Source organism: Balaenoptera musculus, chromosome 15, assembly GCF_009873245.2.
Source record: "Balaenoptera musculus isolate JJ_BM4_2016_0621 chromosome 15, mBalMus1.pri.v3, whole genome shotgun sequence".
In the NCBI taxonomy this organism is placed as follows: domain Eukaryota; kingdom Metazoa; phylum Chordata; class Mammalia; order Artiodactyla; family Balaenopteridae; genus Balaenoptera; species Balaenoptera musculus.
In genome coordinates, this window is record NC_045799.1 from 34879299 (window position 1) to 34897100 (window position 17802).

The window sequence follows — 17802 nt, forward strand, 5'->3', positions numbered from 1 at the left end:
AAAGGAAAAGGCCTTTTTCCTGCTTTTTTGAACAGGGGGTCCACATCTTCACTTGGCATGGCCCTCACAAAGCATGTAGCTGGCCCGGCACGTGACTGTGAGTGGAAAGAAGCAAACGAGTAAAGAAGAGGAACTAGGAGGTATAAGAGAATGAATAGGTATTCACAGGGAACAGAGAGGTAGTTCGGGTTCAGAGATTAAAATGGTTGAATTCCACAGTTACAAATTGACCAGATACCTTCTTTTCAAAAAATGCTTTATTTCTCTGTGAATAAGAAGCAATCTATATCATAAAATACTCATATATATTCTGATACTAAGGATGTGAATGGAAATCTACATTCAAAGAAGTAGAATAGCCCAGGGTGTTAAAAAGTATCTAGAAAAATCACAAATTACCACCAACTTATCCAAATTCTCTCAAATGCTATCTCCTTAGTGTTGTGAATTCAAATCTCCTGTTTCTCCAGGCACATCCAGCCTTCTGAACCTGCGCTTAGATTTTAAGAACACGGTTTTAGGGATATCCACACACAATGCGGATTAATAAACAGGGAGATCATTATCTTTTTACCTCTGCACTAGCTACCTCCAATTTCACCCAAGGATATCTTTTGTTTTGTAGCACGTGAGGCTGCCAGGGGATGACGTTGTCTAAATCCATTTTCAATGTTTTCTTTTTAACAGTTAATATATTTCCAGGATGCAAGTCCATTTCTTTCTAAAAGGTTCCTAGGACACTCATTGAAAAGTCAAAAGCAATGAACTTAAAATAGCAAGGGATTTCTATTTTGTTGGAGAAGAACGACACCCTTTGTATCGAAGTGGGGAATTACAGACTGTGGTCACCCTCTGCACAGTGTCTCTTTGTCAAGTAATACACGCCAAAAAAAAATAATACAGATGGGAAAATATTGTGCACTGTCAGATCTTGGAAACGGCCAAAAGATTTTTCCTCACCAATGTCTTGTCGATGACTTTCACATTCTGGCACCCTGAAAAAATAACGCATACATTTAATATGAAATGAATGCAATAATAATCAGGCAGGTAATCGTTTTCCCAAGGAATGTAAAACTTGACAAATGTAAGGTTTATGATTCAAGGTAGGCTTGCCAAATCTTATGTGGCATGAGACCATTTTTATTACCTAAACAGTCCTTAACACAAAATGACTGGCACATATTTTTATTAACACAAAGAGTATATTCTTTTCTGCCACATTTAATAGAGAGTCAGTGACTGAAAGCTCTCTTTTAGGATATGTCTGTAGCAAATTAAAATGCAGAGTGAGGATTCAGAGAATGGCGTTCTTCTCACTGATGCTGTGTCCACACAGCCTCAGCTCAGGAGTGTGTAGACTACTGATCTCCAGAATTCTATCTGTGGGGACAATCTGAGGGATACGAATCACAGAAAAGGAAGCCCTCATTATTTTCAAAAGTGGGGGAGGAGATAATTGACTCAAGGTGATTCTTTGTATCTAGAGGTCCATTCTGAGTCAAATCCAGTCACTAGGAATAATAGTGATTGTTTACTTGTTCGTTCCTTCAGCAAATACTTATTATTTTTGTGCTATGCACTGCTCTAGACACTGGGGATACTGCAGTAAAGATAACAAAGATCCCTGCCTCAGGGCTCTTACTTCCAGAGAGGAAACAGAAAATACATAATACGTGTAATTAAAAAATAAATTATGTGATAGAGTATCTATAGAAGGTGTTAGGTGTTATGGAAAAATAATGAAATAGTAACAGGGATAAAAACTGGAAGTTGAGTGGGTGGAGGACAAATTGCCATTTTAAATATGGTGGTCTGGATGGGACTCTGTGAGAAAGTAGGATGTAAGTGTGACTTGAAGGACATGGGAGAGTTAGCCATGTAGATATCTGGGGAAAGAGCGTCCAGGTAGGAGGTGTGGCCAAGGCCAAAACCCCAAGGCTGAAATATGTCTGACATGGTCAAGGATAATCAAGGAGGCAAATGTGGCCTGGGTGGAATAAGCAAGAGTGAGAGTGGGAGGAGCTGAAGTCAGAGAGGTGACAGAGGTCAACCACATAAGACCTCGTAGACCATCATAAAGAGTTCAGCATTTACTCTGAATAAATTGAGAGCCATTGGAGGGTTCTGATCAGAAGAGTGATATGACCTGAGTTCATGTTTAAAAGAATGGTCCTGATGCTGTGATCAGAATAGACTGGGACAGGGATGGAAGCAACGATAGACAGGCTGACCCAAAATTCCCTAGGAAAGAGAAACAACGATGGGAAGGATACACAGGAAGACCATCACAATATCCAAGATGAAGAAAGATCATGAAGGCTCCAGACAGGCTGGTGGCAGAGGAGGTGGTGAGTAGGTCTCTTTTACAGAAAGCACCTCTGTGAATGTGAGGGTATGAGAGAGAAAAGGAGTCAAGAGTGACTTAAGATTTTTTACCTGAGCAACTGAGACAATAGTATTAACATGAACTGAGACTGGAGAGTTGGCAGTTAGAGCAGGTTTAATGGGGAAAGTTGGCAGTTTAGTTTTGGACTGGTAGACTTTGAGATGCCCCTTAGACATCCAGATGGAGCTGTTGACTAGCCAGTTAGATTTCTCATTCATGTGTTAAGAGAGGAGGAAGTGTTCAATGTAGTGTTCACCCTTAAGGTACTAATAAGACTCACCAAAATATCCCTGAGAAGACTGTCAAATGCTAAGTGACCACTACAGACAGCACACACTGTGGAGTTTCTCCGTCCAAAGGGCACTCTGCACTAGAGCTGTGAGTATGCAGCCAACGTTAAATTGAATTACACTCCAAATGATTCCATCCTCTTCCCTTTCAAATTCACTTCTCTCCACCAAGGAGCCTGGCCTAAAGACACCCAGAAGAAAAGAAGTTGTAAATGAGAGCACCAAGTCTTACCACTCAGAGCCATGGCCAACCAGAATTCTTCCTTCAGTATCTCAAGGACATCCTGAACGCCTTTCTCTCCCTAAGCAAATAGAAGACACAGATCTTTTGAGTAAGTCAGTCTGAATGGTTTCACAGATTTATTTCACAGTTGAGTCATCCTGTTTTATATATTTATTGCTTTGTCCTCCCATTACCTGTGAAGCCAAGCCCCAAATGATCGGTCTCCCCACAAACACAGCCTTGGCTCCCAGGGCCAGAGCTTTCAGAACGTCGGTCCCCTTCCGTACACCCCCATCCAGGAAGACTTCCACCTTCCCTTCCACAGCCTCCACAATTTCTGGCAGAACATCAATCTGTGTAGAGAAAAGGTCAGTAAAGTGATACTATGCATGCTGAATTGTTCTCCAATTCAACTTCCTCAGGCAACCAACCATCTGACTAGGGCTTAAAGTGAAAGAGGCTAGGTTTAGAATCAACAGTAAAACTATTCCCTCCTAAAATAAAAGAGGTGCAAATGCTAGTAACAAAAAACCGACTAAATTTGGAACTGAGTGACTTATTTTTCTATCAAAGTCCAAGGGTTTTATTCTATTCCTGGTATTCAAGTTCAAATATCATGATCCAAAAAATATATAAACACAATTTAAAAGCACGTAATGATCATAAAGATACAGAGCTGTTTTTTCATTAAACACATAAATATAAATGAATTATCTTGCTCATATAAATTATTCTGAACATTATTTACTCATTGAAAAATCAGTTGTTAAAATTCATACTCAGATTGTGGTAGAAGCAATGGTATATAAAAATGCAGACACCACCAGTCACAGAAAATCTTAGTCTCTGATTTTCCCATACAAAATACGGGAATATGTACAATAATATAGCAAATATATATAATAATGTAGCAAACATGCAGCTATACATTAGAGAACTCTCCCTGAAAACATTTTTCTTGCTTTTAAGGAAAATGACCACATGAACCTTGAAGATCCTCATCTTGATTGGCAATTGATGATAGGCTTATATCAGCACTAGAGAATATAAGATCCTCATTGAGGTCAATCTGGTAGATTGCACTATTGTTCTTAATTCTTCACACCACTCCGAACCCACTTTTTCCAAGGCCACTTGGCAGTTTTTCCTACTAAAAGAAACAGAGTGCACTTGCCACTCCTCGACAGTGGCCTTGGCCTTGCAACCTACTCTGGCCAATGACACTTGATCAGAGGTGGCAGAGTGCCGTTTCTGGGCATAGGCCTTAAGAGACCTCATGCATTTCAATTTTCTCCTGCACCTTGCATGAGAGGAGAATCCCCCGGGCAGTGCTTCCCCTTTAGCTGAGACCCAGAGAAAATATTCAGCAAGCAGAGCTGTCCCATCCAAGCCCAGCTGGACCTGAAACTTGGAGCACAGCCATCTAACCAGTACCAAATCTAGATCAGCAGACCCCCAGTTGACACAAAGATTCATGGGAATAAAGACTGTTGATTTAAATCACTGAGTTTGGAATCTTGTTTTCTAGCTCATAAAGTTGGCTGATAGCCAATATTTTTAATAGCTAGTAATGATACAATTGGCTACTTTGATGTGAATCTTTGCACTTGAGGGTGGAAACAATCCTCAAGGTGACCTGTAGATCAAAATCTGTAGAAATTATCCACTTTCATCCCCAAGTATTTAAATATAAAATTAAGTCCATACATTCAAGTGCAGTTTTTCTAGAAATAATTGTGCTGAAATCACTCAAAAGCTTTCCCACTTCTCCCCTAAAATTTTAGAGGCTCAACTTAAAGAGAGTTTTGTGTAAAAGGTTGAAGACCAAACCTGACTACAGATTTGGAGGAAGTGAAGGCAACAGTTGGAGCAGGGCCCCTAAAACGTTTGGCAGGTAGTGTGATTTTCCCCTTTTCCTTTTGGCTTTTCTGCCTGGCCAAACATGCTTTGGATCCATTTACATACGTCCCTTTACCTATACATAGTCCTCTTTTTAGTCAGGCAAGTTACATCAACATATAAATGCTACAATTTCCAAGTGATGATGCAAGCTATAATTAAGCATATTTCCCCATTTGAAACCAAAACCAAAGAAAAATATTAGCTAGCTTGGGTTCAATACACATTTTCACAGTCACGCAAATCAAGTCTGTTTAGGATATTTCCAATGCCCAAACTGGCCTAAAAAATAAACTAATAAGGATACTTAAAATGTGAATCCTGGGTTATAAAATGAAGTCCAGATTGGTGTTTCTTGTGTCCTTGGACAAGGATGTTCTATCCATAGCTGAGCATTTCTATCCTCCCTTTCTTCTTTCTGGAGCTGTAGTTTTACTGTGTATATATTATGCAGAATAATTCTGATCAGAGCAGATTAAATAAGTAAATGTAGTAGACAAATCCACTATTTTAAGACTGTTCTGTTTCCTTTTTTTTCAGCTTGCTACACATCTAAGAGACGATTCATTTCAGCTTTTCTTTCCTTAAAGGTTCTTTAGACAACTAATTTCAGGCTTATCTCCAGCACAGTTAATCTACAGGAAAATATGGTAAGATTCCAATGTACTACTACTCACTCATCCATCCATTCATTGATTTTTTTTAACATCTTTATTGGAGTATAATTGCTTTACAATGGTGTATTATTTTCTGCTTTATAATGAAGTGAATCAGCTATACATATACATATATCCCATTCATTGATTTATCAAACACTTTATTGATTACCTGGCAGATTCCAGGCACTATGCCAGGCAGTTTAAGGAATCCAAAATGAATCCCACAGGGATCTGACTCCCAAAGAACCCCCCTCTTTCCTGTTCCTGCTCAAGGTACGCACTTCCAGGTCCTCCCTGTCCCACAAAACTTCCACTCACAGAGGGCTTCCATCTTTCTACCTTCTTATAGCATCCAGTCCTATGCTGGTTTGATTTCCAAACCAAAGCAGTTGAGCACAAACAAAAGCAGATAAAGCCAGATGTGCTTTAGTTAACAGTGAAGGAGGCAGATTCCAGGCCACTGCCCACAAGTCCTCCTCTGACTCTCTACCCATCACGCTTCACCAGGCAGCCCTGGCTGGGGGTGGGGGTGTGAGTTCTACTAAACACGTTTAGAAAATCACTGGTCCATGTAAGTCTGGCGATTGTTTGCAACTGTAAAAATGGCTACAACTATTTCCTTCCCTATCTCCATTTCCTTGCAATGTGACATTTCCGCTTCTCCCATCAAGAGGGAGAAATGGGGCCAGAAGAGTCTGTTTCTTCACCCCTTGAATCTGAACTAGGCTTGTGACCTGCTTTCACCAATAGAACAAGAGAGAAGTGACAGTGTGCCTGTTCTAAGCCTAGCACTCAAGAGGTTTTGCATATTTCCACTTGCTCTCTAGGAAACCAGGCCACCTAATGTGCTAGACGTTATACGATGCAGAGTCATCCTTGCTGATGTCATCCTACACTAGTCTGCCCTAGTAGACCCAGCAATTGACCACATACGCATATGAGTGAGCCCAGCCAGGACCAGAAAAACCTCCCAGTAGACATCAGTTCAAATTGCCAACACACAAAGTTGTGACATGAATAAATGGCTGTTGGATTTTAGCCAGTAAATTTCAGAGTGGTTTGTTACACAGCAAAAGCTAACTGATATATCAAGTGTTTCTCAAAGGTAGAATTTCATGAATCCCTTTCAGAAGGAAAAATGAAAGATCTCATAGAATATGCCCAAGGACTCAATTTTAGAAACACTGATTTAACAACCCAAAGTTTATTTTCTGAAAAGGTTTTACAGTTGAGAATTTTCACTAGAAAAGAATGTCATATATTTAAGTTTAAGGTAGTTTGGGTCCAGTTAGCATCAAAACAAAGATGAAAAAATGAAAAAAAAAATTCTCCTAGGGTTCAGACTCCAGAGAATCTGTCTTTAGACCCCAGTTTGAGATGTTCCAGTACTGTGGATTTTGGAAATCGATTTGATTCTGCCATATCATTCTCTAATTACTCCAAGACAAGTCTTGGCCACATTATTACCTTCAGGGTAAGGATCTTAACATGAACTTATTTTTAAACTCTTTGCTGTAGCAGGGGTCTGGCAGTGGTTCTTGGTAGCATTGCATTAAGATGGATCTAAGTCAAACTCCTGTTCTAGGACTCTTAGTGATAAGTATTTCTCCATACAAAGAAACTCTGTGATTTATAGAAATGTAGAAATCATATAATCCAGATGTTTTATTTTTGCAACGAACACAACATTATGAAGAGGCTAAGGCTGAAAAGTTTGAGCAACTTGCTCACTCAGCTCTCACCCCTCAGAGGAGGCAAGCCAAGGACTTGAACCCAAAACTCTGGGTTCATTTCAATGCTCTGCCAGTGAAATCATGTTGCCTCTTTGACTCTGACTTATGATGTCACAGAATGTACAGGACAGCAAGTCCTTCTGTGCATCTACTGAAAAGTTCTACACCACAGCATCCTCCAGGCCTTTTGCCACACGCCTCAAAACCACCACACTGAGAGAAAAACACCTTCACTATAACCTCAATCCTGTTTCACATTCCTCTCATTGTCATGCACCTTAAATTTGCTCTAAAGTAGGAGGCAAAACTCAAGCAAGCATCTCATCTCATGCACACATCATGCGAAGAGGAAGATAATTGTTTTTCTTAAAATAGTCTCTGAGACCAAAACTCACAAAGCCCTTTTAGATAAGTTTCCATATCCCCTCAGCCAGAAGGAAATAAATCACACCATTTAGATATTTTTCCCTTAAAATCTAGTTAGATTTGATTTCAGTAGATTTAAATTTTATTTTTAGAAAACAAACTGAATTTGGCCTGCACACTAAGTCTACATCTTCATACAAAAGAGAGTCATAAATCAGCGGAAAAGCCTTGAACTGTGACCAACTTCTCCCTGCCCAAAGGAGCTCTTCACTCTCCACTGCAGGCAATGTTTAATATCACCTAAAAAGATGGGTTTTTATAAGTAATGCTGAATTGGAAAGAGCTGACAACTTTCAATTTTATGAAGTTGTTTTAATTTTAATTTTAATTATTGACTGCATGCAAAGACTTGATTCATTCCTATAATTAGCCCATTAGTGCTTCACGAAAAAGTCTGAGTGCAAATGCGTATACCCAATAGTCCCCTGTCATCATTAAATCTGCCCTAACCTACACAGTATCCATGGCTTTAGCTAAATCAGCCTGTTAGTTTAATGCAACAGTAATCCACTACTACTTTACTAAATTATTTGAATAAATTCAAATATTCATCCCCATTAAAGCCATCCCCTATTAACTATGACTAAATGGTTCTGACAAAAGGGGGAAATGCATATGATGATCCAGCTCAGAAATGATGGCCTAGGAAGTCCATCCACATTATTTTGTAGATACATATTTATTTAAATTTTGTTACATGATGCTAGCTTACTTTGCCTACGATAATTGAGATTATAGAACACTAAAGTTTAAAGGCACCAAAGAAGTAATCTAATTGATTTTTAAACTTTAAAAGATGAAAAAGCTGAAATTTGGAGGGGTTATTGAGTCCTTCTGCTCCATAGCAGGTCAGGCCCTTCTCTCTTTCCTTGGCTCTCATAATTATGTGGGCCACCTCATTGATCTTCTTGCCCCCTGTAATGCCACAGTCCAATTTGTGATACTCATTGCTGCTAACTCAGGGCTTTGCTATTGCATATTCAATGACTCATAATATTAAAGGACCTCATCCCAGACCTCTCCGAGCACATGTATTTCCCAGGACTCCCGACTCCCACCAGGTAATGCAAACGAAATGGATTCCTTGGTATTCCCCAAACACATCTCATTCTTTCCCATTCCACTTTTAGACTCACACTCGTAAAACAGGGGTCCACATGGGAACAGAGCAGAGGTGAAAGGCAACTGCAATCCCATTGCCTCATCTAAAACAATCTTGGTCATGTTCCCACAAGTGGACAGCATGTCCACTCCACCTACAGCTACTGGCCTCCATTCTAGATCACGGATCCATGAAATCCACCCCTAGATATGTGTCTGCCTCCATGACTTTTGATCCATTTCTGGGCCCACCAATCCTTGATCTTAAAATCTACCGCTGGTTGGGCTCCTTGGCTCTTTGCCTTTTTTGGAGCTAATTGCTCTCCTTTACAGTTTTGACTCCATCCCACATCATTTCAGCCAGTTTAGTTTACTTTTATATCTGGATTCTGGACTCTGATTTGCCTAGCACAGTGTGTACAGTGTATACAAAACATAGATTCACATTGGATCTCCTGGGTAGCTGTCAAAAATACTAGTGCCTCTGCCTCCCCTGGTCCTGCAAGATTCTGATGGATGGATCTAGGGTGCAGCTTAGGAATTAGGAGTCTTTACAGTTTCCCAGATGATTCCAGTATGCAGCCAAGGTAGTTCACAGCTCCAACAGAGTAGCTTGTTTGCAGCAGACATCTCCTTACCTGGACCACAGGATTTCTACTTCCTTTCCCCACCTGCCCTCACTCTGCAGTTCTTCAACCCCCACCTTCAGGAAACTCATGGCATAATCTTTTCTTTCATACTCCAATTTATAATATACCTATTGGTATATTTATGAATACAGGAATAATCCCTGCCCACAAATGACTGCGTATTTAACACAGGCTTTTATAAATTTACAACTAAATAGACTGAATAATTATCTGATTTAGGTAGTTACTTGCCACTAAACTTAAAATCTGAGTTCTTACCTATACTCATACATATTTTACCTTGAGTGTTCACACAAAAATATATACACAATGAAAGGCAGTCATAGAGATAGCCAAAAGTGGGATAGAAATGAGAATTCCAGTTGAGGCATTTGCCAGAACTCACAGTGGCTGGCACCCCATCAAGCTGTCGACCCCCATGATTTGACACCAAGATCCCATCCAAACCATGTTTAACTGCCTCCCTGGCATCATCACCTAGAAAGAGAAAGACAACCATTGTATGGAAAAGGCAACTTAATAAAGGCTTGAGTTTTGAGGCTAAAGCATCCCAGTCAAAGGGAGCCTGACCTCATACATACGTATCTTGCTTGGAAATTTTAACACAGAAATACACCCAAGGGTTAAATCTGGAATTATAGTGATGGCTTCTTTGGCCAAAAAAGGTTAACACTTAAAACAATTTAATGATGAAATAAAATTATCAATAGATAGCAAATTGACATGCAGTTAAAATGTATTTATCCTCAAAATTAAATACTCTTGCTAAGTAATTTTTTATTAACAAGATATTATTTAGCATTTAATATAATTATTCCTCTACAATTTGGATAACATAAAAGAACATACAAGTAGCAAGCACTTTCAGTACAACAGGTGATGAACAAGTCTATTTCAAAAACATTCCTTAATATAAAGATATAACTTCAGTAATTATTTTAAGTAACAGTGTTCTATAATTAAACGTATTTTGCCCATTGAAATATACAAAAATGTAATATGAAAATTATATGCTACACCTCTAATCATGCTTCTAATCATGCTAAACCTCTAATCATGCTTCAAAATATATTGGTTTCTGAAAATATAGTTTTAAATAGTAGATTAACATTTCCTTAAATCGGTTTCCAACTTTTTTTATACTTTATATTTTAACTATTATTTTCAAAAGTCTCCCAATAAAAACCATTTTCTAACAGAATTATGAAAATAACACTGGTTCTCCAATTTAACACTCAAAGATAGCCCAAGGTTATAGTGAAATCAGGTTTTGGAAACTTAAGCAGATAGATACAGAACATTGTATATATTTATAAATTCAGCAATGGAGATCAAGAGCAGACCTGACAAGAATAATAAAAAAAGATTCACAAGAGAGTTTATAATTCTGATTGTTTGAAAGTTTTATGCTAAATCACCATCTTCCAAACTGTGTTTCATGGAATACTGCTTTTTAAATATTCCCATTTTTCAAAATAATGTTAGAAATATTTTTCTTCTAAAATTATAGGTACATGGAAATGTGGTATAGACTGAATGTTTGTGTCCTTAAAAATTCACATGTTCGGGCTTCCCTGGTGGTGCAGTGGTTGAGAGTCTACCTGCCAAGGCAGGGGACACGGGTTCGAGCCCTGGTCCAGGAAGATCCCACATGCCGCAGAGCAACTGGGCCAGTGAGCCACAAGTACTGAGCCTGTGTGCCTGGAGCCTGTGCTCCGCAATGAGAGGCCACGATAGTGAGAGGCCCGTGCACCGCGATGAAGAGTGGCCCCTGATTGCCACAACTAGAGAAAGCCCTAGCACAGAAACGAAGACCCAACACAGCCATAAATAAATAAATTTTAAAAAATAAAAAAATAAATAAAATTTTAAAAAAGTTTAAAAAAAAAATTCACATGTTCTAGATTGGTCCAAGATAGCAGAGTAGAAGAATGTGCATTCACTCCCCTTTGTGAGAGCACCAGAATCACAACTAACTGCTGAACAATCATTGACAGGAAGACACTGGAACTCACCAAAAAAGATACCCCACATGCAAGGACAAAGGAGAAGCCACAATAAGATGGTAGGAAGGGTGCAGTCACAATAAAATCAAATCCCATAACTTCTGGGTGGTTGACTCACAAACAGAAAAACAATTATACCATAGAAGTCCACCCACAGGAGTGAAGGTTCTGAGCCCCATGTCAGGCTACCCAACCATGGGAGGAGGAATTCCCAGAGAAACAGGCTTTGAAGTCTACTGTGATTTGATGGCAGGACTTTGACAGGTCTGGGGGAAACAGAGACTCTACTCTTGGAGGGCACACACAAAGTAGTGTGCACATCAGGACACAGGGGGAAGGAGCACTGACCCCATAGGAGACTGAACCAGACCTACCTACTTGTGTTGGAGGGTCTCCTGCAGAGGCAGGGGGTGGCTGTGGCTCACCGTGGGGACAAGGACACTGGCAGCAGAAGTACTGGGAAGTACTCCTTGGTGTGAGCCCTCCCAGAGTCCACCATTAACCCCACCAAAGGGCCTGTAGGCTCCAGTGCTGGGTCATCTCGGACCGAACAACCAACGGGGGGGAACTCAGCCCCACCCATCAGCAGACCAGCAGATTAAAGTTTTATTGAGCTCTGCCCACAAGAGCAATGCCCAGCTGAACCCACCACCAGTTCCTTCCATCAGGAAGCTGGCACAAGCCACTTAGATAGCCTCATCCACTAGAGATCAGACAGCAGAAGCAAGAAGAACTACAATCCTGCAGCCTGTGGAACAAAAACCACATTTACAGAAAGACAGACAAAATGAAAAGGCAGAGGACTATGTAGCACATGAAGGAACAAGATAAAACTCCAGAAAAAAAACTAAATGAAGTGGAGATAGGCAACCTTCCAGAAAAAGAATTGAGAATAATGATAGTGAAGGTGATCCAAAACCTTGGAAAAAGAATGGAGGCAAAGATTCAGAAGATGCCAGAAATGTTTAACAAAGACCTAGAAGAATAAAAAAAACAAAGACCTAGAAGAATTAAAGAACAAACAAACAGAGAGGAACAATACAATAACTGAAATGAAAAATACACTAGAAGGAATCAATAGCAGAATAACTGAAGCAGAAGAACGGATAAGTGGTCTGGAAGACAGAATGGTGGAAATCACTGCCATAGAACAGAATAAAGAAAAAAGAATGAAAAGAAATGAAGACAGCCTAAGAGACCTCTGGGACAGCATTAAACAAACCAACATTCACATTATAGGGGTCCAAGATGCAGAAGAGAGAGAGAAAGGACCCAAGAAAATATTTGAAGAGATTGTAGTTGACAACTTCCCTAACATGGGAAAGGAAATAGTCACCCAAGTCCAGGAGGTGTAGAGGGTCCCAGGCAGGATAAACCCAAGGAGAAACACACTGAGACACATAGTAATCAAATTGACAAAAATTAAAGACAAAGAAAAATTATTAAAGGCAACAAGTGAAAAACGACAAACAAAATACAAGGGAACTCCCATAAGGTTAACAGCTGATTTCTCAGCAGAAACTCTACAAGCCAGAAGGAAGTGGCACAATATATTTAAAGTGATGAAAGGGAAGAATCTACAACCTGCATTACTCTACCCAGCAAGGACCTCATTGCGATTCGACAGAAAAATCAAAAGCTTTACAGACAAGCAAAAGCTAAGAGAATTCAGCACCACAAACCCAGCTCTACAACAAAGGCTAAAGGAACTTCTCTAAGTGGGAAACACAGGAGAAGAAAAGGACCTACAAAAACAAACCCAAAACAATTAAGAAAATGGTAATAGGGACATACATATCGATAATTACTTAAAAGTGAATGGATTAAATGCTCCAACAAAAAGACACAGGCTTGCTGAATGGATACAAAAACAAGACACATATATATGCTGTCTACAAAAGACCCACTTCAGACCCAGGGACACATACAGACTGAAAGTGAGAGGATGGAAAAAGATATTCCATGTAAATGGAAATCAAAACAAAGCTGGAGTAGCAATACTCATAACATATAAAATAGACTTTAAAATAAAGAATGTTACAAGAGACAGGGAAGGACACTACATAATGATTAAGGGATCAATCCAAGAAGAAGTTATAACAATTATAAATATATATGCACCCAACATAGGAGCACCACACTACATAAGGCAACTGCTAACAACTATAAAAGAGGAAATCAGCAGTAACACAATAATAGTGGGGGACGTTAACACCTCACTTACACCAATGGACAGATCTTTCAGACATAAAATTAATAAGGAAACACAGCTTTAAATGACACAATATATCAGATAGATTTAATTGATACTTATAGGACGTACCATCTGAAAACTGCAAGATACAATTTCTTCTCAAATGCACATGGAACATTCTCCAGGATAGATCACATCTTGGGTCATAAATCAAGCCTTGGTAAATTTAAGAAAATTGAAATCATATCAAGCATCTTTTCCGACCACAATGCTATGAGATTAGAAATAAATTACAGGTTAAAAAACGTAAAAAACACAAACACATGGAGGTTAAACAATACATTACTAAATAACCAATGGATCACTGAAGAAATCAAAGAGGAAATCAAAAAATACCTAGAGACAAATGACAATGAAAACAAGATGATTCAAACCTATGGGATGCAGCAAAAGCGGTTCTAAGAGGGAAGTTTATAGCAATACAATCCTACCTCAAGAAACAAGAAAAATCTCAAATAAACAATCAAACTTTACAGCTAAAGGAACTACAGAAAGAAGAACAAGGAAAACCCAAAGTTATTAGAAGGAAAGAAATCACAAAGATCAGAGCAGAAATAAATGAAATAGAAACAAAGAAAATAATAGCAAAGATCAATAAAACTAAAAGCTCGTTCTTTGAGAAGATAAACAAAATTGATAAACCTTTAACAAGACTCAGCAAGAAAAAGAGGGAGAGGACTCAAATCAATAAAATTAGAAAAAGAAGTTACGACCGACACCACAGAAATACAAAGCATCATAAGAGACTACTGCAAGCAACTCTATGCCAATAAAATGGACAACCTGGAAGAAATGGACAAATTCTTAGAAGGATATAACCTTCCAAGACTGAACCAGGAAGAAACAGAAAATATGAACAGACCAATCACAAGTAATGAAATTGAAACTGTGATTAAAAATCTTCCAACAAACAGAAGTCCAGGACCAGATGGATTCACAGGTGAATTCTTTCAAAATTTAGAGAAGAGCTAACACCCAGCCTTCTCAAACTCTTCCAAAAAATTGCAGAGGGAGGACCCCTCCCAAATTCATTCTACGAGGCCACAATCACCCTGACACCAAAACCAGAGAAAGATAATACAAGAAAAGAAAATTACAGAGTAATATCACTGATGAATATAGATGAAAAAATCCTCAACAAAATAACAGCAAACAGAATCCAACAATACATTAAAAGGATCATACATCATGATCAAGTGGGATTTATTGCAGGAATGCAAGGATTCTTCAATATATGCAAATCAAACAATGTGATACACCATATTAACAAACTGAAGAATAAAAACCATATGATCATCTCAATAGATGCAGAAAAGCTTCTGACAAAATTCAACACCGATTTATGATAAAAACTCTCCAGAAAGTGCACATAGAAGGAACCTACTTGAACATAATAAAGGCCGTGTATGGCAAACCCACAGCAAACATCATTCTCAATGGTGAAGAACTGAAAGCATTTCCTCTAAGATCAGAAAAAAGACAAAGTTGTCCATTCTCAACACCATTATTCAACATAGTTCTGGAAGTCCTAGCCACGGCAATGAGAAAAGAAAAAGAAATAAAAGTAATCCAAATCAGAAAAGAAAAAGTAAAACTGTCACTGTTTGCAGATGACATGATACTATACATAGATAATCCTAAAGATGCCACCAGAAAACTACTAGAGCTAATCAATGAATTTGGTAAAGTTGCAGGATACAAAATTAATGCACAGAAATCTCTTGCATTCCTATACACTAACAACAAAAGATCAGAAAGAGAAATTAAGGAAACAATCCATTTCACCATTGCAACAAAAAGAATAAAATACCTAGGAATAAACCTACCTAAGGAGACAAAAGACCTGTATGCAGAAAACTGTAAGACACTGATGAAAGAAATTAAAGATGACACAAAAAGATGGAGAGATATACCATGTTCTTGGATTCGAAGACTCAATATTGTGAAAATACTATACTACCCAAAGCAATCTACAGATTCAATGAAATCCCTATCAAACTACCAATGGCATTTTTCACAGAACAAGAACAAAACATTTCACAATTTTTATGCAAACCCAAAAGACCCCGAAGAGCCAAAGCAATCTTGAGAAAGAAAAACGGAGCTGGAGGAATCAGGCTCCCGGACTTCGGACTATACTACAAAGCTACAGTAATCAAGACAGTATGGTATTGGCACAAAAAAAGAACTATAGATCAGTAGAACAGAATATAAAGCCCAGAGGTAAACCCACACACATATGGTCACCTTATCTTTGATATAGGAGGCAAGAATGTACAATGGAGAAGATACAGGTCTTCAATAAGTGATGCTGGGACAACTGGACAGCTACATGTAAAAGAATGAAATTAGAACACTCCACAACACTGTACACAAAAATAAACTCAAAATGCATTAGAGACCTAAATTTAAGACCAGACACTATAAAACTCTTAGAAGAAAACATAGGCAGAACACTGTATGACATACATCACAGCAAGATCCTTTTTGACCCACCTCCTAGAGTAATGGAAGTAAAAACAAAAAAAAAACCAAATAGGACCTAATGAAACTTAAAAGCTTTGCACAGCACAGGAAACCATAAACAAGATGAAAAGACAAAACTCAGAATGGGAGAAAATATTTGTAAACGAAGTGACTGACAAAGGATTAACCTCCAAAATATACAAACAGCTCATGCAGCTCAATATCAAAAAAGCAAACAACCCAATCCAAAAATGGGCAGAAGACCTAAATAGACATTCTCCAAAGAAGATATACAGATTGCCAACAAGCGTATGAAAGGATGCTCAACATCACTAATCATTAGAGAAATGCAAGTCTAAACTACAATGAGGTATCACATCACACTGGTTAGAATGGCCATCATCAAAAAATCTACAAACAATAAATGCTGGAGAAGTGTGGAGAAAAGGAAACCCTCTTGCACAGTTGATGGGAATGTAAATTGGTACAGCCACTATGGAGAACAGTATGGAGGTTCCTTAAGAAACTAAAAATAGAACTACCATACAACCCAGCAATCCCACTACTGGGCATATACCCTGAGAAAACGATAATTCAAAAAGAGTCATGTATCCCAATGTTCATTGCAGCACTATTTACAATAGCCGGGACATGGAAGCAACCTAAGTGTCCATCAACAGATGAATTGATAAAGAAGATGTGGCACATATATACAATGGAATATTACTCGGCCATAAAAGGAAATGAAAATGAGTTATTTGTAGTGAGGTGGATGGACATAGATTCTGTCATACTGAGTGAAGTAAGTCAGAAAGAGAAAAACAAATACCATATGCTAACACATATATATGGAATCTAAAAAAAAAAATTGTTCCTGATGAACCTAGGGGCAGGACAAGAATAAAGACTCAGATGTAGAGAATGGACTTGAGGACATGGGGAGGGGTAAGGGTAAGCTGGGACTAAGTGAGAGAGTGGCATGGACATATATACACTACCAAATGTAAAATAAGTATCTAGTGGGAAGCAGCTGCATAGCACAGGGACATCAGCTTGGTGCTTTTTGTCCCCCTAGAGAGGTGGGATAGTGAGAGTGGGAGGGAGATGCAAGAGGGAGGAGATGTGGGGATATATGTTTATGTATAGCTGATTCAGTTTGTTATAAAGCAGAGACTAACACACCATTGTAAAGCAATGATACTCCAATAAAGATGTTAAAAAAAAAAAAAAAACAGATCGGGAGATATACCATGTTCTTGGATTGGAAGAATCAATATTGTGAAAATGACTATACTACCCAAAGCAATCTACAGATTCAATGAAATCCCTCTCAAATTACCAATGGCATTTTTTACAGAACTAGAACAAAATCTCTTAAAATTTGTATGGAGACACAAAAGACCCCAAATAGTCAAAGCAATCTTGAGGGGAAAAAACAGAGTTGGAGGAATCAGACTCCCTGAGTCCAAAATAATTACAAAGCTGCAGTCATCAAGACAATATGGTACTGGCACAAAAACTGAAATATAGATCAATGGAACAGGATGGAAAGCCCAGAGATAAACCCACGCACCTATGGTCAACTAATGTATGACAAAGGAGGCAAGGATATACAATGGAGAAAAGACAGTCTCTTCAATAAGTGGTGCTGGGAAAACTGGAGAGCCACATGTAAAAGGATGAATTTAGAACATTCCCTAACACCA

The 17802-nt window shown here is 38.6% G+C and overlaps 1 protein-coding gene across 1 annotated transcript in view; it reads right to left on the reverse strand.

Moving 5' to 3' along the window:
* Window positions 1-239: 239 nt before the first annotated feature.
* HAO1 (hydroxyacid oxidase 1) overlaps window positions 240-17802 on the reverse strand; it is a 60157-nt gene continuing 42594 nt past the window's right edge. The window contains exons 5-8 of the mRNA XM_036824559.1: window positions 9756-9847; window positions 3097-3255; window positions 2912-2981; window positions 240-995 (exon numbers count right to left, since the gene is read on the reverse strand). Coding sequence (XP_036680454.1) covers window positions 925-995; window positions 2912-2981; window positions 3097-3255; window positions 9756-9847 — 392 coding nt within the window. The 3' untranslated portion in view covers window positions 240-924. The remainder of the gene's footprint in view (window positions 996-2911; window positions 2982-3096; window positions 3256-9755; window positions 9848-17802) is intronic.